General features: G+C 46.9%; 1 protein-coding gene across 1 annotated transcript in view; it reads right to left on the bottom strand.

Annotated features, from left to right (window-relative positions):
• Nucleotides 1-864: 864 nt before the first annotated feature.
• The window catches only part of PSKH1 (protein serine kinase H1), a 30,198-nt gene continuing 4,996 nt past the window's right edge, over nt 865-26,066 (bottom strand). The window contains exon 3 of the mRNA XM_065029123.1: nt 865-7,784. Within this exon, the coding sequence (XP_064885195.1) occupies nt 7,467-7,784 (318 nt within the window). The 3' untranslated portion in view covers nt 865-7,466. The remainder of the gene's footprint in view (nt 7,785-26,066) is intronic.

Below are 26,066 nucleotides of genomic sequence, written 5' to 3' on the forward strand. Positions count from 1 at the left end.
CCCAAGCACCCCAGTGTACCTTTTGACAGCATGTTCCCACATCGTCACGTGCATGGGGCAAGGTAGGTGCCAGGTGTGGCCTGTCATCTCTGCTGCAGCTGGCAAAAAGCAGGAGGGTGACCTTGCCCTGCTGGGCTACGAGCCACACGGCTCCCAGCTGCTCTATAAAGCTGGTGGCCCCTGGGGCACAGCCGTGTCTTCCCAGGGTGGCGCTTCTGTGGGCAGTTGCCTGCCTCGCCCTTGCCAGCACCATCTCAGGTAAGTGCTGCCCGCAGGTGTGGGGAGGTCCTCAGGGTACGGCAGGACCGGGGAACCCCAGGGATGGTGACACAAAGCCACCCATGCTGGCACAGACAGACCCCGGGCATAAGCCGTGAGCTGTCGGGGTCCCCCCTGTGTCCCTCCGGCTCTTCTGCAGGCTGTGGGCTGCCGATCATCAGCCCCTCGGTGCATGACACTGAGAGGACCATCAATGGGTACGATGCAGTGCCTGGCTCGTGGCCCTAGCAGGTGTCCCTGCTGTGGGCATACCAGGGTATTTCCAGGGACCTTACACCCAAAGACAGCTGAAAAAATGTCCCAAAGTGTCTGTTCACCCCCCAAATCCTGCCTTGCAGCAAGAGACTGAGTGCCTGACTCCTCCAGAGCATCCCCAAGGGTATCCCAGCTCTCCTGGCCTGGCAGCTGCATTAAAGAAACCAGGAAACTCTTCTGTGGGCACTTCAATACCTTCTCGCTGTGCTCCAAGAATATGTCAGAGGGGTGAGCAGCTCCTGGCTCTTGATGCATTTACTGGTTCAGAGCCGGGAAGGCGGCACCTGTCAGCAGTGAGCCCGCGAGCCAGAAATAACGACAGCAGAGCGATGTGGTACACAGAATACATTTAACATGTTGAGCAGACTGAGTACACAAAATAAATAATTCTGTACACTCTAATCGTAACATTACAGACTAATTACAATGGTTCAGACCTCATCCTACAACAGCCCTTAGTGTAAAGACAGGATTCAAAAGGCAAGCCACAGAACTGGAGGCTTCTCAAAACAGCCCCGTTGTGAGATGAACAGGATGCAACCGGAGTTACTTCCAAACCGTTCCAACCCAGCACCGGAAATTTGGTGACCAAAAATAACAGCAAGTGCCGGAACAGCTCCGGTCCCGAGAGCTTCCCGGGAGGTGTCTTTCCGTAGCGAAAGGCAACAGGAAAGCTCAGGGCATCTGGGTGTGCTGGCAGGAGCTGCTCGTGTCCAACGCACCGTGTTGGGGCTGTGGGTCTCCCCCGCGTTCAGCAGACAAACACAGTGCAACGTGATCTGCAACAGCAGTGAGGAGCTCGCCCGTCACACACGAGGGATCTACAGTATTGCCGCAGCGGGAGAAGGAAAAAGTGTCACCAGGCAGGCAGAGCTCCCTCGCCGCAGGGACACCAAGTGTGCAGGGTACCAAGCTCCGCGATGTCGTTGCCACTGCACATCCCTGCTGCTTCACATTTTTTTTTTTCGATTTTTTTGCAAATTTACTGCTCAGTAAGGCACAACTGACATGCACCTGCCTCCGAGAGCTGCATTTCTAATCCAGGCTGAACAAGGAGAGACGGAGTGGTCAGAAAAAAGCACCAAAAACCTCCCAAGAGAGGTGCAGGCAACTTGGGGCTGGGCATCTGGCACCCAGGGGTACAGGCACTTTGTGGTATTTTCCAGGATGAAACCGAGCTGGTGAGAGGCCGGGACACAACCACCCTCCCTGCAAATCCCAGGGCTCACACTGCTGCCGGAGAACAGACTGTGACTCCTTCAGAGGGTGTGATGCCCCCAAAAAGCCAATCTCTGTGTTGCTTTGCTTCGTTTAGAAAACTAAATTAAGTCAAATAATTGAGATTTTTGTTTACCCTGCCTCAAACCCTCTGAACCTTTAGCATCATCACTTAAACTCAGACTATGGGCCTCATGCAGTCTGATAAGTGCCTGGAACAGCCAGGCACTCCTATGTTGTACAAGATCATTTTGAGCTGAGCCTGTGCCGCGGGTCCTCCGAGCCTCCTCCCACCGTACAGACACTTTCACCTGGCTCCAGGACTCACCACGGCTCCCGCGGAGCCAAACCCAGAGTTGCTGCCCAGTAGTCGAGTTAACCACAACCCCATCCCCGTTTGTGAATGACACATAAGTTGACTGTATCAGTACTTCAGCCAAACACCCGGGTAGTAAACAGGATTGAGAAACGGAGCAGGGTATGAGAAAGAATGGAAATTAGCAGAGCAGAAAATACCTGACCCAAATTCCAAAGAAGTTAAGAGTTTGAGGGTTTATAATTTCCAAGATAAATACGTAAGGCAGGCCCTACACTGCAGCTGGTTTCCACGTCGCTACTGAACCGGCAGGTCAGAGCCCTTCTGTCTGGGCTGACTCTCATCACATAAAGCTGTCCCTCACGTCCGGCTGTACATTTCCAAGAACAACGCAGTCCAGGAACCGGCAGAAGCATCTGGATGTTACCACAGTGTTAAACAGCACAGACTTCTTCTGGATTGAAGGAAGGGGAGTTTCTACCACCACTGGGTTGACATGTTAATGTTTTTTAGGAGCCTGAGAAGGGTGGGAAGTAAATCAAACACGGACAAGTAACCGCTGTTTTAGCAAAATGCATGGAAAAATACATCACATACTCAAAAATCTGGATGCAAAGCTTCACAAGTATGTAGACCACCTGATGTTATTCCTGGAAGACCTTTTCACATTCATTTCCAATAACCCTTAAAAAAAATTTAAAAAAGAAGAAATCAAGGAATCAACAGGCCACATTCTTTGAAGCCGTAGTTCTCTCTCCCAAGAGAGCAGCCAAACTCTCAGGGACAAAACACTGGGATTATTTCACACAGTACAGCTAAGTTCCAAAATACTACCAACCATAATTCCCTCTACTCCTTAAAATTGCTTTTCCCTGAAACAGAATACACAGGGAAGCAACACACTGAGCTGCTCCATCATTTCTCAAGGTGGGAGAAAGTCCCAAACCTACTGATTCCAACCTCAGAGTCTTTCTCCTAGTGAGCCCTGAGATGTCTCCCCAGGGCAGGGTGCTGGTGAGCATCCCCTCGAGACACTGGTGGGTTGGCCGCACGTGTCTTTTCCCCAGCACTGAGCATCCCTTCCAGTTCATGCACGTGGACTCACGCTCCCCTGCGTGGGGTCAGATGCTGTTCTTTGGGATCAGTAAAGGAGAAAACAGTGTCCCGTTGAGCGAGCTGTTAAACAGCTGGGACTGCAGGTGTGGTCCAGGAGCATCACTCAGCAAACCCAGATTCCTCTTTGTAAGAGCATCTCACCCAGGAACAGTGGGAACACACCCAGCAGATGGCTGGACTTGGACAAGGACACACAACAATTTGCCACTAGGTGTCATTCCAGCTTCGCTTTCATTGCATGAACAAAAGTACAGAAAACAAAAGCACTCTGAGATGTGCAGCCCAACTAATATAAAGACTGCAACTCAGCAATGGTCTGGAACATGCATTTGTTACCTGCATTCTCCTGGCTAATTCAGTACCAGCAGAAACCTTCCAAAAAACCCCACGAGCTGAATTAAGAACCACCATGAAGAGTCACAGAAGGGGATTTAAAAAATTAAACAAAAGAGCAGGGAAAAAAGAAATCTGGGTATTTTAGCTTCTAAAATCCCCAAACAAGGCACACTTGAAAAGTGTAAACTCCTGAGACTTAAGATAAACTGAGCACTGACATACTCCTGTGGAATATATATGAAGACAGACAATCGAGATAATTCACAGTGAAGAGCTTCTTAGAGGACAGATTGAAGGCACCTAAACTACGGCTCAAAATTACAGCACTTTGCCTGTTCCCCTCCCAGCAGACCCAGCTGAAAACGTGCCCCCATTGCAAGGGTAAAAGCACCTGAGGAATTGTTCTTGCAGTGTAGTGTTTGGACATCACAGTTTTTCAGACAGAGTGAAAACAGGAAGATCACTGAGGACTCCAAGGGACACTTGGTCGGAGCTCTGCTCGTCTCCCCTCTGCCCACACGTTATTGTTCTGGGTGTAAGAGTTCCTGCAAACACTGAATTTAGAAAAAGGAGAGGGATTGAGCCAGGAGAGTCACAGTCAAATGATGGAAGGGAAGCCTATAAAGATGTTCCTCATGTTTACATTGATTTTTAAGTTCTTTTTCTAGAAAAGCCAAGGCCCCTTATGGGATGGATGTGGTCCTCTTTGGTGCAATTGTCTCATAGCAGCTACCCAGCATTGCCCATGAGTGTGAAGGATCCTCCCTTCTGCCAATTCACCCCCCAGCCATTCGAGCATCATCACAGAAAACTGACACTGTTAGGAGAACATACACAGCAACATCTCACTTCCCAAAACATATTCCACCCCAAACACACTATGAGTTAACTTTTGTGGGTGAAAACCTAACAGCTGAAAAGAGCAGCAAAGCAAAAATTGTCACAGATGAGAAGATTCTTGCTCTGCTTTGTGAAGGTGGAGAAACGAGCCCGGTCAGACCAGAGCTCACCATCCTGACCTCCTCTCCACCTTCACCCACCCCCCACCCACAGGAGAAGGCACGAAGGAACAGGCTGGGCAGACACCTGCACTCCTGCACATTGTGATGGTCTAGTGGTTAAAGGGAAGGGTCTCAGTTCTACAGGTCTTGGCTCAGTTAATCAGTTTGACCTCCTTGCACAGGCAAAACCACCTGTTTTGAGGACAAACACACCAGATAACCTGGGGAGGGCCATGGAAGAACCAGGAGGTAAAAGAGATCACAGCATCTGGGTGCCATGCTCCAAATATGCAGGAGACTCTGAATAATGGCTCAAAACCAGAAGCCTTTTGAGAAAGCATCCTGCCAGTGTGTAACATACAAGAGAAGAACAAAGTTCCAGTCGATTCTTGCCTTAGTCGTTGCGGCTTTTGGAGAGCCGTTGGCAGTAATACAAGGGGCACTGAATTGTTTACGGAGCTGCCTGTATTGACAGAAATCCCACCTGGTTTATTGTTCATGGTAAAGAACCACAGAAAATGACATGAGAAAGCAAAAGAAGCTGAAGAAACTTTTGTTTTGCAGTCCACAGAGTTGAAAAGAACGATTTTTGGTAATTCTGTGGCATCCATTAATGTTGACGGAAGAAAGACCATGTGGAGGTTGTAGCATGGAGAGTGTTAGGCAAGTAACAAGCGACAGGATGAGAGGAAACAGCCTCGAGTTGCACCAGGGCAGGTTTAGATTGGATATTAGGAAAAATTTCTTCACAGAAAGCATTGTTGGGCATTGGCACAGGCTGCCCAGGGCAGTGGTGGAAGCACCATTCCCGGAGGGGTTTAAAAGATGTGCAGATGAGGTTCTTAGGGACATGGTTTAGAGAAGGACTTGACTGGGTTGGGTTAATGGTTGGACTCAATCTTAAAGGTCTTTTCCAATCAAAATCATTCTATGATATGGTAGGATGGCCACTCAGAGAAAGGGCAGCCTGCAAACGATTTGGATTTTTCAAAATAATATTGAAAACCATGCCAAGGATTTAGAATTCACCCCTGCAACACACTGGCTGCCCTCAGGTTTCCTCTGCCACATTCCCACCGCACGCCTGGGTGCACCGGGCTGTGCTCACAGCAGTCAGGGCCTGGCCCAGCCTGGGGTGGGAAGCACACCCCTAGAAATTACTTCCCCCCCCACTCCTTAGCACAGAAAACTCTTCTCCCACTGCAGCTGCCCTGCTTTGCTGTTTGCTGACCAGGAGGGGCTGCGGCCAGTACAGTTACAGCTCCCTGGAGATGTGACCAACCACTTAAAACCTTGCTGGCACTGAAACACAGCAGCACAGACATCAATCCTGGGCGGAAAGGCCACGCTCGCCAGCCCATTGAGCTGGCAGAGCCTGCGTTTCCAGCCCGGAGCTATGCCAGCACTTCCCAAGTACCCAGCGTGAAGCAAACCGCACGGCTTTGTCTGAAAAGCTTCAAAGAGCAGCATTCGCCGTCACTGCAGATCTTGGCTCCGCTATCACAAGAAGCCAAATCCACCCTGAGATTGTGCCAACAGCCCCACTCTGCTGCTCAGACCAGCTGGGAAGATGTCTCAGCAAGCTTGCACAAACCTCAGCTCTACAGCACACACCTCACCTGAGAGGTTCTTCACAAGAGGCCCCCACATGACACATCCAGCACAAGAAGACCTGAAAGGCAGCTTTTTCCTGTTGGATTTAAGTCACACCTAACAGCTCTAAAGTTTTTCTGCACTGTCTCTAGGGTATTTATCTCTGCTGCTCAAGCCCCTGCCCTTATGCTATGGAGTCACTTGTGGCCATGCCAACAGCTCCCACCACCACTTCACCATCCCAGAGGAGGGACAGCAAGACCGGGCCAGAACAGGCACGCAAAACAGAGGAGCCCCACAAAAACCTGCACACAAGGAGCAATACCTGGAAGCACCAAAGTTTTAGTGAAGCAACACGATCGGTAACACTAGTGTGAAGGGCACAAGGTGTGTCTGGTCACAGACATGACAGGGCCAGGTCACAGCAACAACAAACCCTGCGTGGCAGGCACTGGTCTGGCTGCAAGCAGGGGAAGGACAATTCAAGGGGGACAGCACAGAACCTCTAAAAATCCTGCCTTGCTAAAGACAACCCTTTGCATACCATTAAATTCTACAGGACCATGATCCTCTTCCCACCCCTCCCTCAGGAGCACCCACCCCATCCAGATCAAAGGAACCAAACTCCAGCTTGGAGCTCGCAGCACTCCATCCTGTGTTGCCAATTCGCAGGGCAGCTCTCGCACAGCTTGAGTAAACCCTTGATGTCATCAGGCGGATGGCAGCCCTCGGGGGAAACCTCGCAGCTTCCCAGTTGTCACGGAAAACTGCTGTCTGGCATCTCCTCAGAGCTGTACAGAGATGAGGAGCTGGTGGGCAGCACGCCAGTGAGTCAGAGCTATCCTACTTCTAACTGCATGTGACTCATACCTCCTTCACTGCAAAGGGACCACAGTCTGACTAAGCCAGCTCAAAATTTGTGTATATGTAGTTTTAAAATACATATACACACCCACACATGTATTGCACACACATACGTAGATGTACATACACATAAAGTGATTTCTTTTTTTCATATGCAAGTGAGAGAAACTTAACACTCTGGAATTAATAAATAACTATGAGCAACCAAGCTCCTGGGCTACAGAAAGAGCTCTTCTCCCCACGTGGCTCCTTAATTTGTGTATGACTTGAGGCTCTGAACTGCGCTCTGAGCCCACAAGTGCTCCCCCGTTTCCTGTGGCACAGCTCGCAGGGTGTGATGGCCACCACGAGGTTCCCTTTCCTCTGCACAGGGGGCACACCTCCTCATGGATGGGGGGGACACCTCGAGGGAGGGAGGGAGGAACCTGGATGTTCCTACACCGCAGAGAAGACATTGGGAAAGCCACCCGGCAGGTCCCAGCCGGCGCTCAGCCAGTGTACTGCTGCTGGTAGCGCAGGTTGAGCTCCCGCAGCTCCCGCTCCCGAACCCGTCGTGATTTGTTGGATTTGGTGGAGCGGCTGGAGCGGGTGGACTGCGCAGACTTGGTGCTCTGGCAGCGGGAAGACGCTCTCTTGAGAAGGTTTTGTGAGATGGAACGGTGTAGGTTCTTCATGGAGGACGAGGCTGCCATGCTGACCACCCATGGGTGCTTCAGGGCCTGAAGGGCTGTCATCCTGTCACTGGGGTCCACTGTGAGCAGACGATCAATGAAATCCTTGGCCAGGTTGGACACACTGGGCCATGGCTGAAACACAAAAGAGATAATTAGAATGAACCATCCCGGCACAGCTTTGCTGATTAACTCATTCCTCCCATCCCCAAAAGGTGCTTCAGGGCATTCAGCTTCTTTCCACTCTCTCTTTCATCCTCAAATCTTCCAAGTTGTAACCAACAGCGTCTGCCCAAGGAGAAGGAGACACAGTTACTTCAAGACACTGTTAGAGGGAGAGGCTGAATTAGTGGGAAATGTCTACATGTACATAGGTGCAGCGCAGATCCATCCAGCAGGGGAACCTGGATCCCAGTCTTCCCTGATGCCTCATGCCTACAGACCCCTACATACGTGTGCACACACACATACAGGCGATCTCAGTCAACCCCTAGACTCAACCATGTCTCCAGCAGCTGGCTGGGACCTCCCTGGTCCCCAGATCCTCCTGTGGTCCCACCCTTGTCCTTAAGAGACACACAGAGACATCCCCAGCATCCAGGTCCCTTCACTCCCTTATCCAGCTCCATCTCCACCAGCAGTCACACCCTTGGTCACACACTTGCTGCAGTTGATGCTCCACAGACACACACAGGCTCCTGGACCTATGTCCTGCTCCAGGTGCTGGCCCTGAGTCCTCCCGCCTCATCTTCTCACCTTGTCTTCCAGACCCACACAGCTGCGACAAACAGTGACCGTATCCTGCTGAAGACCCTCCCCAGTCCAAGTGCTTTGTACCCCATGAAGCCGCCACTGCTCAAATCGGGTCATGTCACTCACAGGGGATGGGTCCTGACACCTGACCCCTGGATCTTCTGACTCTTCATCTTAGGGCACACATCTACAAGGATCAATCTCTGCATCAATCCTGAAGCCAAGCCTAGGAAGGCTTTTTGGCTGCGGTGCTCGGTCTCACTCTGATGTGGAGATCTGGGAGATGTTGCTACTGGGTCAGTCCTGGAACAGCCAGCTCAGCCTGGCTGGAAACAACCCCATAAAACATTCTCAATATATATAAATGTTAGATGAGGAATTTTCAGGAATGCTTACCAAAGAAAGAAGGAGGAATTTTATTTATTTATTTTACAAAACACTAGTTTTAAAGAAACAAGCCCAAATTAATTAATTTACTCCTATAATGAATTCCTCCTATATCCCCCCCATACACCGACGTACAGCCACAATAACCTATGAGACAAACACCTACAGCCATGCACACTGGAATTGTGTCATTTCTGACAAAATATCGAATTTACAGTAACGTGAGGAGTGAGAACATTTCCTTGAGCATGACTGAAGGTTGGGTTGTGGACAAAGCTGGGAAAAAAACCACAGCAAACTCCACTGTGAGGTCTCACCCATCCTGAAACCATCAATGCTGAATTTTTCAAATACATGGAGACCACATCCCAGGCAGCATTAAAAAAAGCCTGAGTACATCCATGCAACAGAGTGAATGTTTTGATACAATAATTAAGGCCGTGCACAAACACACAGGTGTTAACTGTGTGGCTAAAATAGAAAAAGGCTGCTATTCTGTGTCTTATTCCTCTTTTCATTTGGTGAGGAAGAAAAGAACCCAGCTATTTTAAAATGTGGGGTCCACCAACTGCGCAGTCACATCTAATGCCCTTTTCTTGTACAAAAGGTCTAAAAAAAGGTATGTCCTGATTTTTTTGAGGCCTGCAATTTATGGCTACCAAAAGCAATTTTCTCTTTCGGAGGACTGAAAGGCACCAGCAAGAGAGCTAATCCACAGGGGCATTTTCTAACGTAACGTTCTGAGCGTTCCAGCACCACTCCTGGCCCTGGACAGCCTGTGGCACGGCCAGGAAGGGTGAACTCCAGCTTGAGTTAAGGAACCGGCTGCCAGGATGGTCAGAGTTCAGAAAGTCTTACTTTACAAGCAATGACTAAATCAGTCCGGCTTGCTCAGCTTAGCTAAAGTGGGATATATGATCACCAGCAGCAACTGTGCAAGAGAAGAGAGTGAAAGCGATATGAACTACTTGATATAAAGAAAATACCTGCACATGGATTAAAAAATAGAAATGTTGCTGAAGGTATTCAGGATAGAAAAGGGAGTATTTAGAGCCAGAGTGCTCGGGAAGGAAGCACAGCCTTCTGCAGAGGATCAGACACCACCTCTGCGCTTTGAAATCACATCCACGATCCGCTCCCCTCTGCGTTTCCTGAACAAAATCAGTTAACAAAAAAAATTCCCCACAATTCAAGCTTTTCTGTCTACTGCTTTCAAATACAACTAGTTTGTCACGACCTGCCTTAAATCACTTCTTAGCTGATGAAACACACCTTGACAAGGAATGGTAAGAAAAGAACAGATGCTTGTTAGAATAGAACACGGACAATCTTTGATCAGAAACTCATTAAGTGTTTGTTTATAAAGAAGATAATTAAAATAGCAAAATATCTTTTGAAATGTAGTAAAAAATCACAATAACTGCAATTGAACACACTGGGTTTTTTTTGCAGAACAAGGGATGCTTCGAAGAGCTCAGCCTGTATGCTATTTGTAATATTAGAACCAGAGAGTCAAACCTGCCTCTGCCATAGGGAGATATAAATCACGTTTCAAGCCTATAGATTTCCTACCAGACTTCTGGATAAGGAGCTTCCTTTGTTAAATAGCAGCAAAGGGAACCAACTTTTGCCCCTAAGTTTACCAGGCTTGCCTTCGAAAGCTTTTAAAGAACTATTTTCTGCAGCTTTTTTTGAGTCATTTAAGTTATCAGCTACTCATACAGTTGAAATCCCACCCGATTAACCTCCCACCACTTCTTCCCTCCTCCTCGCAGACACAGAGCTCACCCCATTCAGTTTTCTTCGCAGAGGACTCATTTTCCACTCTCCAAATGAGACGCCTAAGCTAACAATATGTCTGTCTAATTTACCGATTATAACTCAAACTGCTATTAAATGCTGGTGACAATTTTACTCTCCTTGCAATAACGCTCTAAGAACTCTTTACTACTGTCTTCATTAGTGTTACCAGCAATCAAGATGACTTAGATGCCTTGAAACAGCTTTTGTCTCACTCAAATGAAGAAAACACATTCACACAACTCCAGCCTTATTGTTTTTCCTGCAGTATTTCTCCCCAGCTATCTAAAATCCTTTACCCTTCTGAATATTGTCCCTCACGGAGGTACAACCATGCCAGGATCTCCATCCTCTCTTTTTCACCTAAATCCAAAGAGAAGCAAGAGATGCATTTAAACGAAAAATACTTGAGGGCTGACACAGCAATGCTTTTCTTGGAAATACATCCCCAGGACATGCAGGAAAGCATTATTTATTTCCTCTTGCAGGTGTCAGTAACTGCACAGGTCTGGAACCAGAGGCAACCCAAGAGCCATTTTGCCGTTCAGATGTGTTCAAAGTTCAGTCAACTGCGCAACATGAAACGAGAGATTCTGGGAGGTGAAACGAGCCTCTAAACACCAAGAAAAATATTAATTCAATCATTTCAAGTCATATTAAAAGATGGCAAATGTGATGATTTAGAATTTTAAGAAATCCGTGAAGAACACATCAGTTTGAAGACCTAGAAACGGCGAATACATCACCAGCCCAAGCCTTGCAAGGTCTGTGCATCGCACCAGTCTGGTTTAATGAAACCTAAAGTAGAATAAACTCCAAACAAAAGTAAATTGGATTTCTCATTATTCCAATTACTCTAGTTTCACCACAAACATTGAATATGGAGCACTTGCAATTAGGATTTTCTTCTGGTCAGCAAACACAAATCACTTCATTGATCTGTTTACACAAGCTGGAGGTCTCATCTGCTGCACCAAACACATCTTTGGTTTTATTTCTCTGAAGCCTTTTCTTTAAAAATAGGTAAGGATACATTCTGCTGAAGCACTGAGAGGAATGAATTTTGCAATTTTCAACCCCAGTTCATGGAGAAATGTATCCAGCCTCCAGAAACCTTGCTTCAGTTGGCAATAAGGCAGTTTTAACTCGGCGAAACCTCAGGAACCCTCCCAATTAATATTGCAAGGCAGCAGCTGGAGTTTGTGTAAGAGCTGAGGAAGGTCGACACTGGTGTGTTTGGGGAACCGCAAGGAGGACACGAGCACAGGACATGAGGTGCACTCGACATGACAGGGCTGAAGGGATCTAGAGGAGATTCACCAAGGAGAAACAGAGAATGGCTCCATCCAGAGGCCGTGAAACATCACATCAGCTAAACCCCATCAGATAGCCTTGCCTTTAACCCCGCTGCTGCAGGGACAAATTCCTCTCTGTTGTGATTCACCAGGTGGCTGCAGAAGCAGCTACATCAACTAAAGTGAGCAACAGGCACAGAGGCCAGAATTAGCAGCACTTGAACCAAGTACGAAGCCACCGTCATGGTCTTGTCTTACAGCCTTAACAGCAACAGGAGAAACTCCGGCCGTGCAGATTTGTAGCTCTGGCCCCTCAGGAATGTCAGCTGCCGCTTCCCAGGTGCGCCAGCACTTCCTACAAAAGCATCTCCTGAACTTCTAAGCTGCATAAAACATGCGGCACATCGCCAGCCTGCGATTTCATCCCTGCTAGATAAACTCAGGAGAAAGCAGCCTCACTTACAAAGCTTTAAAGAGCTCTCAAGTGTGCTGTGTTTTATTCAGACTCGGGCTCCGAGTCTGGAGGAGGAGGAGGAAAAGCAAGAGATCCTCCTATGAGTGTCCCTTAGGCGAGGGGATTGCATGCAGCACTGGGCTCTCTGTGATTAAATCCATCACCACCTCTGCTTTTTATTCACATTGGTATAAAAGCTATTGAGGCGCCGTCCACACCGGCACGAGGGGAACAACCAACCCCCGTGTTTCGCTGACAGCTGAAGCGAGCAGGAACGGGGCGCAGGCCGCGGCGAGCTCCTGGCGTGCGCGTCTCAAATAACACGCTGACCTGTGTTACCAACAGGAGTTTTCTCACCTAACAAAACCAAACCCCGGTGGGGGCAGGAGCCAGCACCCACAGGCACAGCAGCGATCAGGGCTGGCTTCAGGTACCAGGGCAGAATCCCCAAATTTTACTCTGCTGGCAATGGGAGCGCATGCAAATACACTATGAAGACGACCATTTCATGCTGACTTTTACCTGTTTTTACCTTAAAATACATGGTGAAGGTGTTTCTGATCCATTTTCCTGCTGGACACTAGCTCCTCTAAATATTTCTATTGTATTCATGTTTCTAAGTTACTTTCCCCCCACAAGTATGTGTTTTTTAATCAGAAGTCTCTAGATCTCAGCAGTGCATCTTCCCCCAGATACACACACCCCCCCGTGAGAAGCCGCCATGCGGATACAAATTCAACAAGTTGCAAAGACCACCCCTGACCTGGGCAGGCAGAGCTTTTAACATAAAGGAGTTTGTTCTGTATGTTGATGATATACATCATGATGAGCTTTTCTTGCCTTCAGAACCTGTGTGGGATGCAGAGCTTGCAACAGCTGCCCTCTATCCTATAGACACTGCTGGGAATTGTGTACATGTCCCTATATATACAGCTCCACCCTATGTTCACCAACTGCAATTTTGGTTTGCAATTCCATTGAAGACACCTGACCACTAAAAATCGTTAACAAGAAAGTCAATCTGGACACAGATGGCACCCAGGTATCACAAATATGAACAGCAAAGGCGCTTTTTTTTCTCCAAAAATGACTCAATCTAATACATTTGTACGGTGTTGCAGGCAAGGCACATCTCTCCATCTTCTGTCATTTTTCAGAGTAGCTGCATTTTAAAATTCAGATGTCTTTGATGGTAGACAAATGACATGCTGTTAGCTTTTAAAAATAAATTAATTTGAGGTGCCCAAGTATTCTTTGCATTGCATCTTTCGCATATTCACGCTAACATGGTAGTTGTGTCTAATTCAGGAGGTTCCCGCATGACTTCGGAAAACAAAGCGTCAACTTTCCAATCTTTTGGAGCAAGTTGGGGACAACAACTCTGAGACATCACATGCTGAACCAGCCTGGGACAGCGCTGGGGCTCCAGTAACGGAGGTTTGCGCAGTCCTGGGCATCATTCAGCCCACGAGCAGTTGCAAAGAGGCGATCAAAACCAAGCGGTTCAAAAGGGCTGGAACAAAAAGTTTCCAACAAAAAGATATAATGTGCTAAAGTCTGCGCAGGACAGATTCCCAAGCACCCCGCATTAATTTGTTGATGTGGGGAGGAGGAATAAAGGAAAGATGAAAGAGGAAAATACAACAGCCCTTTAATAATCCACAACGTTATAAGTATGCGTGGCCATCTGGTGCTGTGAACTCCTATAACCCAGCTTTTCGAATGGAAATAGCCAGCCGATTTTCCCTGTACAAGCACTGAGTATTCAGCTAGAATCATGCAGTGAAATTACAGCAGCTACCAAAACAATAAACACAGAGCTTTTCTCTACAGCCAGGGATGGCTCTTCTAACCGTAATGCCTAGGGAGATAACTGGCATGTTAAAATGGGGTAAAACCCCCACGTCCATCTCTTAAAAATGTATCAGCAAGTTACAGTTAAACATAGGGGACTCTAACCAGCACCTTGGCTGAGAAAATGTATATTGAGAAAGCTCAGGGTCAAGAGACCTGGACTCAGAAGGGTACAGGTGAAAAGACAAGATCAGCAAGTACAGATTGCTAGAGACTGACATCAAAAAGGCAAGGAGGGGAAACAGTCAGAAATTTCCAAAGGTGTTTGTTACAGCACCAGGTCACAACAGTATTTGCAGTAGCTAAACTGGGAAATACCCTTCCCAGTCTGTTCATAACACCTGAGTATCCTGACATCTTCAGTGCTTTTATTCTCAAAAGGAAAACTCAAATTTGATCTGAATTATGTTCTCTCATTCTGAATTATTATCCTAAGAGATGTATTGGCTGAGAACTGGAACTGAAGCTAACGTGTTTCAACATACCAATTCAGAGTAACAGTTTAACTACAAAATGGTGGGCCACAATAGGGAGGAAACATCTTCCCCAGGGAGGAAGAATATCTTTTATCACACCGATTAGCGCAGCAGGAGGGATGAACAGATAAGCTTATAACCTTCTGCATACACAACCCCCCTCCTGCAGGCTTCAAGCTGTCGATGCACAAGCCCTGGGTGCTTACAAGAGAATGGAAAAGGGGGAGTAAATCCTAAGACAGTCTTAGCTGTTAGTCCAACCGTGCCCTGCTCCCCGGATGGCACCGGCTCTCCTCGGCTGCTCGGGCCAGCACAGAGGCTCCTGTAACCCCTTAGAGGCCAAGCACCAAGGGCAGGACGTGGTGAGGAGTGTGCTGGAGACACCAGCACTGCGCAGGCTCCAGCAGAACAGCAGCACCTGCCCCACTTGCCTTTCTTCCCTATAGTCACCCTTTCCATTTTAATCAGAATCAGGCACAGGTCAGAGGAGGTGCAATGCCCCTTCTGTCCCAGCATGTCCTAAAAGCCTAGGTTTAAGTATTTAAGTGCTGCCCAAGTTAGGCCAGTATGGTCCAATCTAAACTCTCTCCCAGAAAGCACTGGTTTGGGTAGGCAAGGATCCCACCCTGCCACATTTCTCTCTAATATCTTCTCAGCCTCTTTCAGCATCCAAACTATTCAGTGAAGGAGACACAGATCCTGCTGAACAACAATATATCATTGAAACTGCACCAAACTCCACACACACAGGAATGAAACACTCAAGTTGCAAGGACAACTCAAACATCTCCAGCTTACACATACCTCATTCCACAGCTACTACCTTATACTGATGTGATCTCTTTTTTTCTATTATATCCTACTCTGTCCTTTCCTACACCATGTTTCTTTTCCAAAAAGAAGATCAAAAGTTTTCGGTTTGCTATGTGGAATCATGCTCACCACTGCCAAGCCTGGCCATGCCCCAGTTCCAGAAGGATTTGGAGAGGATCCCGGCGAGGGCTGCCAAGCTGGCCAGGGCTCTGTGGCACACGGCCTTTGAGAAGAGGAGGCAAAGAGAAGTCTAAGGGCAACCTAATAGCAGACTACATCTATTTGAAAGTAGTTACAAGGATTAGAGAGTCACACAAATGATACAAGAGCAAACAGGGAGAAGCTGCACCTTAGAAGGTTTGTATCAGGAAATACTTGGGGGAGGAAAGAGGAAAATAAATCAAACCAAAAATCACAGGCAAGGGTGGTGCAGGCCTGGAAGGGGTGACCAGGGAGGTGGGCGATCTCCACCTTTGAAGCCTTTTAAGACTCAGGAAGACAAAGTCACAGCCAACTGGTTCTCATATTGGCAACAGCCCTATCTCAAACTGAATGGGATTGGAGATCCCCAAACACCTCCTGTAACCAAGGTTTCTATGATCCCAGTGTTCTCCTCCCTGTCCCCAGCCAGTACTGTCACCTCCTGTGCATGGCAGCAGCAAACCCCTCCTTCCCACACACTCCACTGCCCGGGCTCCAGCCTACACGCTTCACGGGGTCAAGCGTGCCATGAATGGTTCAGAAATAAACATGTGCCAATCAGCTCTCTGGATAAATCTGGACTGATATTTAATTACCTTTCCTGCAGCAAGGATGTGAATTTAGCTCTCCCTCCTACTGAGCCACTGACTTTTATAAAATTCACAGCACTTCAGGCCTTTGAATTCTCCACATTGCTCTGATGTGGCTGAAGTTGACCTTAGAAGTCAATTGTGGGAGACTAAAAGACAGATGGCACAGTTCCATAAACCTTGTTTCCTTGGGAAATCAGGGTAAAAACGGGGCTGCAGGGAACATCCAGGGATTGTCCAATCCATCCCACAGTCCCTGAGGATCCACCACAGATGCATCACTCCTGGCTGCCTAACTTGTTCTTCAAAACAGCTTCAGCAATCCTCCTGGTAGATATTTTTTTTCAGGAGACACTAATAAAGTGTTGTAAAAAGCCCAATGTGAATCTAAGTGCAATTTAAGGCTCCTGTTTGCCATCACCTGGAAAAGAGATTATTCCTTTTCCTCTTCAGAACAGCCTTGTGCATATTTGCAAACTATGACAGCACCGTCTTTATGCCAGTCAAAAAAGTTTCAGTCTTCTGGAGACAGTGGTTTTTTGACCCATTATTGTTTCTGCTGACCTTCTGCTCAGTCTCTCTGCTTGGCCTGCGGTGTTTTTGAAGTCCACTGCCCAGAAGTGTCAGAGCTTCAGTTTGGCAAGCTGCACCAACCACCAAACACAGCAGGATTACACCACACGCAGCCCATCTTTCTGTTCAAACACCTCAGTACGTTTGTCTTTTTCCACCGGTGTGATATTGCATTCTCACATAATAATTTGTGATTCATAGGCAGATCCTTTTCTGAGAAGCCAACACCATTTTCCATTTTTCACCTGTTTTTGTGCATAAACTTACTCTCATTTTTTTAAAATTTGTGCCTGCTATTAATTGCTCAGATTTGTTAGGGCCACCTGGAATTCAATCCACTTTGCAGCCCTTTCACCAATTCAATGTCATCTGCAAATATAATGAACATACCCTCCCCTCCCTCAGCTGGGTTAATCAATACAGCCCCAAATACCACTGGACCTCTTTCAACATCTAGAGAACCATTCTCACTTCATATCCCACTTTGTTGATGAGCCACTGGTAAGTAAACACCAATCCTAACACACTAGGTTTGGGGATATCCAAGATTTGGTCCCTGTGCTCCCCCCGCTTCACCTGTGGCAGATGTTGAAGTGCTGTACTTGCAGAATCCGCCTGCTGGCTTCTGCCCCCAGAAAGACTGGAGAACGTCATTTTCCGAGCTTCTAGGCAAAGAAGTTTTGCTCAGCATGAAGGGCAGCTGAGGACAAAATGATTTGCAGCACTGAAGTGGGGAAGCTCAGTTTCTCCTAGTGCCAAAGCCCCTCTCTCAAAGTACTTCTCGCCCACCGCAGATACCAGCTGATGTAGAAGACCGCTAGGCAGGGAGACGAGAAGGCTCCCTGCTTCAGAACACAAGGAATACTTCAAATCCTGCCTCTCCTTTGCCTGAAGATGTGGTTAATTCACCATCTCCGTCTGTTAAGTACGGCTTATCACACTTATTCACAGGATTAACCCATAACAGCTATTCAGGAGCTCCACGTGCTTGGCACGCGTTCAGCACACACGGAAGGTTTCCAAAGCAAGGCTGCCAAGCGCTACCACGCATTTCCAAACAGGGTTTTTTCAGAGATCATGGAACACTTCCATGAACCCGCTAAAGACACCTCCAAAGCCAGATCCAGCCTTGCCGGGCCCCTGTGCCAAACACCGGAGGTACAGGAACTCCTATGAATTCTGGAAGATGAGCATGTCATGAAATTATTTTACATTCTCATCCAAGAGCCAAGCTAGTTTTCCTAATCTTTACAAAATCAGCCTCTTGAGCAAAAAGGTAGCTTAAGAATGTCACTAAGAATTCCCAAAGCTTGTAAAGCTAAAAGCAAACAAAAAATAATGGAGGACTAAGTGGAAAGGGATAAGAAACTGTCACTCAGGCATTCCTATCAGCATGTGATATAACAGTATATAAAGTCTTTTGAGTCATCTCAGGTATAATGAGAAACCTTTCCTACATCTGAGCTACATACCCATTCTCAAAATGATCAGAGTGTGAAAGAATCCCTTAGAAATTATTCTTCAGACACGGACAAAGGTAGAAAACACGCAAATACTTTCCTTCTCAGACAGCTCAGTTCTACCTTTCACTAGGTACAAAAATCAAACTCTTCGGTTAATCACTCAAAGTGTCTGAAACACAGGGTGTATTTGATGTGTAGGGTGTATCGTACTGATGGAAGTTCACAAGCTATAGACACACATATGTCCACAGCAGTCAGGCATATGCTGCATTAACAGCAGGGATCTCTTAAGAGCCACCAGCAGAACATTCTGCCTCTCCTCGACTCATCTGCACAGCTCCCATTACACCAATCAACACTAATTTGGTGTATTAGTAAAAGCTCAGTTTTCAGGAAAATCCATAAAAGCATCCATTTAAATAACAAACGTATTGGAAAACATGCCTGGGATTTCTATCTGGGCGCTTGCTCGGGACAGCAGGAGGGCGAAGCAGCAGGGTGGGGAGAATGGAGGGAGCAGAACCAGCCCTCAAGCTCCTGCTCCAAACCAGGGAACTCGGATGCATGGCTCTTGGTTTGAGCCACCCCTTCCAGCTCAGAACACCAAACCCAGCTCCCTTGTGTCTACCAGCCTGAAAGCTTCAATTGCAATCTCATCAGATTTAGGGATTTCAGGGATTAGATAAAGACAATACCAAGAAAAATGTCAGGCTCAGGAAGCACATTTTTAACCCTCCAGCTCAGCACCAACAGAAACTCCCCAAGAGGTCTTAACTATCCGAAATCCAAATCTTGACTTCCTACCTATGCCTTGTATGAAGTTAACTCCTCCCTTGTCTCATCCCAGGGCAGGAGCACCCTGCAACTGCTAGAGAAGTCCCAAATTTTGGTCAGAGGAAATTCGAGACACCTTTCAACATCAGGTTGTTCCAAATACACCAGGTCAGGTCAAACGGCCTCGCTGTATGGCAGAGTCAATTACAGGCCACAAAATGATGTGCAACAAGATGCATGTTCACAGCCCTTCTGTGCAGAGCTCAATTTTGATTAATTAAAACTAGCTTTTAACCTGCAATAGGGACAGCAGCTGGAACTAGGGCCAGGTGTCAGCTCTTCCAAACCTCAGTCTGGTGCTCACTGGGAGCTAGGAAGATGCTGTAGCTTTCTCCAGAGTGCATCCACCTGAAAACTCACTTTGAAAATGTTTTACGGGTGCCAGTCAGGGCTCCCTGGGTCTCTAGAGTCACACGGCTGTTCTAGTTTTGTATTTCCATACGATGTTCTGGAGCTACACCAGCCTCAGGTCTTTAGTAGACCAAGTCTAGCAAATGCAGCTGAAGCAGTTTCAGATGTTACCCCCATCCATTCACCCCACGACCTGTGATGAACTCCAATGTGTCACAGCAATGACAGAACCAGACAAGCCCTCGCACCCCACTCAAGGGTTGCGCCCAGCTCAACGCCACTCCAGGAGCAGCTGAACTTCAAACCCAGCTTTACTCAGGAGCACCATCTCCCACCCCTTGGTGATCATCTCCAGCCACAGGGAGGGGAAGAGGGGAAAGAACAGGCCAGTTTTGCAGAGATCACCTCCCAAAGCCCACAGAGCTGCAGTTAAGCAGTTACTCCTTCTCCCTCCCACAGTCTTGCAGGAAACTCAACTTTTCTACCCCACCCACTGGTGGAAATACAAGAAGGCAGCAAGGCGCCATCAGTCCTCCTGCATCCTTAGTGAAACATAAGCTCATTTACAAGCCCAAGTGAAACACTGGGTGCAGATGAGCTTAAACCATCCTCCCAGCAGGTAAGAGTTGGTTTCTTACAGATCACAGCTCTTTCCATTGCAGAATTAACATATATTCTCACTCGCTGAACCTTGGTCCTAAGGAAACGAGCATGCAGCAGAATGTCTCACCGCTCAACATATAACTCCACTAAGGTATCGGGAACACCTCTGAGCCACAGGTAGAAAGGATTAAACCAGCCAAAGGTAAAAGAGGAAACTGCCTAGTCTATTTTTAGGGAACTCTAAAGGAGTCAAAGACATCAGTGGTAGTTGACAGTTCAAATCCTTTCTGTTAATAATGTATAGTCTGCACAAAGGCAGCTTAATATTCTTCTTCTACCCTACCTATGTCCCTTTATCCCTACATCCCTAATTCTGCAGAAATGCTATTCTGCCATTAACAGGATTTTATAGGGCCCAGCAACGCAGGAATGAAAATACAATGTATCAAATCATAGCATTATCACAACTTCCTTTCCCTCAGATGTGACTCCTGCTTTCCTCTATACTTGCAATAATTATGTGCCATATGCTGTGCACAACTTTCCCAAACCCAGTCATTCACCCCAAAATAATAACCAAAACGCTCCACTGCTGCCCCTCACCCTGCCTTGAACCTGCAGCTGTTACCGTACAGAGAGCAGCTCCAGGGACAAGGGGCTGCGAATGAAACTACTGGTAAAAAAGAATCACCATCCCCTTCTCCACGGAGATCCACTGCCCACTTCATTTCCTTAGGCAGAGTTTCCACCCCAGGCTCCTCCACTTGACACACCGGAGCAAATCCGGGCATTACAGCACAAACCAGCCACACAGTGAAGCACGTGGTTTCTCCAGCTCATTGTTTCAACAGATGCTTCCAGCCGCAGAAACCACAAATCCACACTACGGGAAAGCCCAGCCAACACGCTTGCCGCAAGCCACTGGCTCAGGAAATTCACTGACCTGATGACATGCGTGATTCTGTGAAACATCAGCTCTTAATGGGTGTTGCAGGCTGTAGCTGTATGGAAATGGAAGATGTGTGCAGAGAAAGATCACCCCCCTCCTCGCTTACCCTGCCCTTGGATTTGCAACCTAAGATGAAGAACATAGTAAAAAAGCAAAAAAAAAGTAAAAAAGCAAAAGGAATGATTTTGGGAAAGGGCCTCGTGACACACCATTTCCATCAGAGGAAACAACCTTTTTTCTTTTGAAAAAAAAAAACCTCCAGAAGCATGCAAAGCAAAGGTGAATTGATTTTTAAATGCATACATTGGTTTCAAAGCCCTTTTACCGGATAAGGTCTTTCTTTACCTGCAAATAGTGTTTTCTAACACAGCACACTAAAGTTTTGCAGGACCGTGGTCACTGGTGCACGCAGGAGGTTGGAGGATGACCCAGGTTTTAATTATCATGTTTCTGAGAGCCTAAGATGTCCATTCCTGCAGCAGGAGAGATCTGGACAAACACTTCAGCTTTCAGATACAGATGGAGCAACACAAATCCGCCATCCTCACACCCCCCAAGTGGTGCATTAAAAGAAAAGAAAGAGCAGAAGCTAAGAGAAGTACTTTTAGAGGGCTGGCCTCGGTGTTTTGTGCCAGGCTAGGAGAGGCACACTTTCATCCTGCTCAAGTGCTTCAGCTCTTCAAAGCAGAGCACAGTGCCCTTTTCAACAGGGAGTCATCTGACCGCATCTCGCCAACACTCTTGTAGTTCTGCTCAAAAATCACTGCGTTCTTACAGCCGTATGAAATGCAAAAGCACATTCCTCTGTAAATTGATATTTTTTCTTTTTTTCTTTTTTTTTTTTTTTCCAGACAAAGGGATCAGCAACTTGTATAAAAACAATTTTTCCTTACATGGGAAAATATAAAAAAAAATGCACGTATTTCTCTAACAACAGGACTATTGTAAAACACTTCTACCATCTAATGTGGCTCAGAGGAAAAACACATAGAAGCTGCTATAAGAAAAAAAGTCTGTGTTCCCCCAAGGAGGCTAAAACATGGCCCCAGAGACTTGTACTATCACGCAAATGGGGTTTAAAACCTTGCCTTCAACTTCCCTGTGCCTGTTTTCCTCATTATTTTACATTTCAACACCTTGGGATGCTCAAACTCCAGGGAAAAGACTGAAAAAAATTGCCACCCTTCTGGCGTGAAATCTGTTCCGCCTTCTGGCAGGAAGATCAGAGGCCAAGGTGATGACCACGTCTCGCAAAAGCCTCAAAGGCATCTAACGATCGACCGGTGTAGCCAGGGAGGGCAACAGCATCGTCAGCGCGACTGGCCAGGGTCCCCAGATGAGAAGGGTCCCACTGCATCTGGACCCTCTCAGGCACAGAGCAAAGGGAGAACTTCCAGAGGAAGGTGGTGGCTTTGCATGGAACATCTCTGAGAGGACAGGGCAGCACAGGGTACCGCGCTAAGGTAAACCTGCCGGCACCCTTGCACATCTGCCAGTGGAAGCAACAGGGAAAACAGAACCTTGGGATGCTGCTGGGAGTGCAAAGAAAGTACATAAGCAGAACTCTAAACAGCAACACTAACTAGCAAGGGGAGCTGTCAAAGAATGAAACCATCATGTTAAGGACACCAGGCAGAAGCCAGCCAGGCAGGACAACTAGATCGGTTCTGCATTTATGCTTCAAATTTGGATGAGTCACCAAACACAAACGGGCAGAGTCACAAGCAGAATGCAATTCACAACACATTTTCCTTTATAGATGTATAATGTCAAGACAGACTCATTTCTCCCAAGGACAAAAATAAAAAAAATAGCAACACAACAAACTATTCTGCAGGAGAAAGGGAATTTTAAACTGATTTTATCATCTGCAAAATGCACTTTTTATTACCACTCAGTCTGTATACCCTGCTTGCTTTTTCACCTACCTACAGGGGATCTCTAGCACTGGGTTGTGACTAAAGAGTTCAAGAACATTTCTGTCTAATAGAAAATGTTTACCCTTCTCACTTTTTACATGTCAAGCCTTTCCAAAGGAGTATTATACAGCAAATGAAATTAGCCCGTGGGAGTTGATAAGCCTTGGGATTGATTTCTGATTCTCACGCTCCGTTACAATAACACTGTCACCAAAGCACAACTCAAAAGCACACGAGACATGCAGTACCTGCTCCATCAGTGTCCAACGGGATGGCTGAACACCCCCAGGTGTCCCAGATGCTGCACATACAAGCTGGGAGCACTGTCTGCTCTGCAGGCTGCCTGATATTCAGCTCAAGAACTCTTGGGAGTGAATGAAGCCCCCAACTGAGGGATGAAATGAGAGAAGGAAAGACCAGCACCTTGAACAGGGCTGAAAGTTACTGGACCAAAGATCTCGCCAGGCCACTGTGGTGCCCCCAACATCAGCCAAGAGCAGATACAGAGGAAAAGGCCAAGAAAACAGTCCCTATGTTACAATTAACACCCTCCCTCCATGCTATCAAGCCTCAAAAATGTGTGGATTAGAGACCTCTTTAGCCATACTTGTGACTTTTCAGCATCATTCTCTCCACCCGTTTATCTTCCATGAATTTGTCCAGTTGCTCCTTGCAGGCAAACTTCTAAGGTCCACAGCAGCCTGCATCCAGGAGGTCCACAGCCCTTGTTTTCACCATCTGAAGGACTCAGTATCACCAGAGATCATGCAGCTTTGTTAGCAAACTTTGCCTTGATCACTTTTGGGCAGAAGGGAACGGATCCTTCAGACCTCACTGTTTTTTCCTCCCTCATGGAACTAACTCTCCATTTCAATTTCATGCTTACCTTCAGCAAATTGCTGATCCATGCAAAGCCCGCAATCGCATTAGAGCTGCAGAATTCCTTCTAGAGCCTTTGGTGAGGAACTTTATTAAACACCACTGGAAAATCTAAGCAAGCCACACAAAACCAGATCATCTCTCCACATGGCTGCTGAGACCCTTGCAGAGCTCCTACAGAACTGCAATGCCCAAGTTCCTCCATATATCAAACATGTCTCTCCTTAAGTCACATTGATCAACGAGCTTTTTGGTTTTAAGCTGATTAAGAGATGTTTCCACACCAGCACCCACCAGCGTCACCCACGGTGAACAGAGCAGAAAAAGCTGATTCTGTTTTACGACCAGGAAAACAGATCACAAGGGGAAAATATTTGCCCAGATCAGGTATCAAAACCAGAACAACCCCTAGCTCACTTTCCCAATTTATCCACATTTATTATCTTTCACTTCCAGCAAATGTCCCAGATGTGTAAAGCAACATAAAAGTACCAGCATTCAAGAGAAGGACAAGCTTTGAAACAGAACCAGAGCAAGGCTGTCTTAGCAGGGTAACGACGCTCTGATATTCACTTCTGCACTTTCAAATTCAAACGATACTGTGAATGGAATTCCAGCTTTATTCCTCAGACAACTTTTCAACCTACAAAGAGACCCCCAGAAATCAGTTTTATCCCCAAGATTTGTATTAAAATATTGCCAAGTTTTCTTTTTATTGAGTCATAACAAACCAAGTGAAAGAGTGACTTGTAGGCGGCTACATCAAATGCAGCCTCAACAGCCCACATAACCCGTACTCAGAGATGCTCAGAAAAAAGCATGCCAAGTTACAAAGCCGGCTTTTCTTCGTTCCTCACCCTACCCATTATGCCGAGCAGATCAGAAAGTACAGAAGGAGATACAAGAGGTAATCAGAGCAGTGACATCAGCAGTCCCTGAATTAGCTATTATGGGAGACCTCTCCTATCGATCTGCTAATGGCCTCTTCAAACAGACCTCACACTCCAGGAGCAGGAGAGCGGCGGTAAGAGTGTCCCCGTCAGAAAAGCAATTACATTAGCTGGACATGAGCTCACTTGTTTTTCGAGAAGATGGAGCTACTTCTCAGGTCAGCGTGCATCTTGGCTTTTATTCCTCTCTCAATAGAGCTTTGTTCTCTCTGACCAGGTTTTGGGGCCAGACCTTTTAAAAAGCGGGACTCAGCGCCGATTCTCGGCAAACTCACGGCACTGCCACTGCGTGACACAGCACAGCAACGTGGTTTGGAGGACGGTCCTATCCTTTCCTACCAAAACTTGTCTGAGCTGCCCAGCTCAAGTTGCCAGCTCTTGGCACTTCACAGGCATCTTTTAACATTTCCTCTTCCATTTCAGATCTTCAAAGTTCACATTACAGAAAAGAAAAGCAGTCGTTCCCGTGAAATCTCTGCTCCTGCATCGGAGATAGACACTTTCTGCAGTGGTGTCAAGTATTCTGCCCATTCTTGATCCTAATAAACCAGGACGTACAGCTCCTACCATTTCCATTGGCCTGACAAACTTATCAACAGCCTCGTTTCTGACATCTTCCCACTTCTTTGAGTGTAACACAAAAAAAAGAACAGCAATTTTCTGTGAACACTGGAAATTTGGAAGCATTTTTAAGTCCAGAAGATGGCTTTCTGAAAGCTGGCAAGATTGTGGGGAAACATGCCAGGCACCTCTCAATCTCTGGATCACATTGTTTCCACCAAGAATTTATTCAGAAAGTAAGCAGCCTGTTAACGCATCTCCTGCCAACATCTGACTACAGTCAAACTTGTCTGCAGTCTAGGGGCATACGCTTAATTACACCAGTAAAATTAAAGCATCCGTTTTCCCTGGCTCTGGAAAAAGACAAATCATCTAGGCAGAAGATGCAGGCTACTGGCTGACGCAGATTTGCTTTCCAAGCAATAAAACATCTACAGCTTTCCAAAACAATCACTCATGTCACACATTGTATCCCTAACAGGCTCCTGAACTACGAAATTTGTGTATGTGAAATGCTTCAGGCTTCTGCAGTGTCACTTTCAAAATATAAAATCTAATGCTTTCTGTGTGGCACATGTGCTACCTTTGGGGACACAACCCACAAGCATGCAGTGGCCCTAGTTGCTATGAAGTCACAAAGCTTCTCAAAATAATTCAGTTCTGGCACAAGGACCAGAGGACATCAAATTAAATTACCCCAGACAACACTGCC

Source organism: Columba livia, chromosome 13 (genome assembly GCF_036013475.1).
Source record: "Columba livia isolate bColLiv1 breed racing homer chromosome 13, bColLiv1.pat.W.v2, whole genome shotgun sequence".
NCBI classification, from domain to species: Eukaryota; Metazoa; Chordata; class Aves; order Columbiformes; family Columbidae; genus Columba; species Columba livia.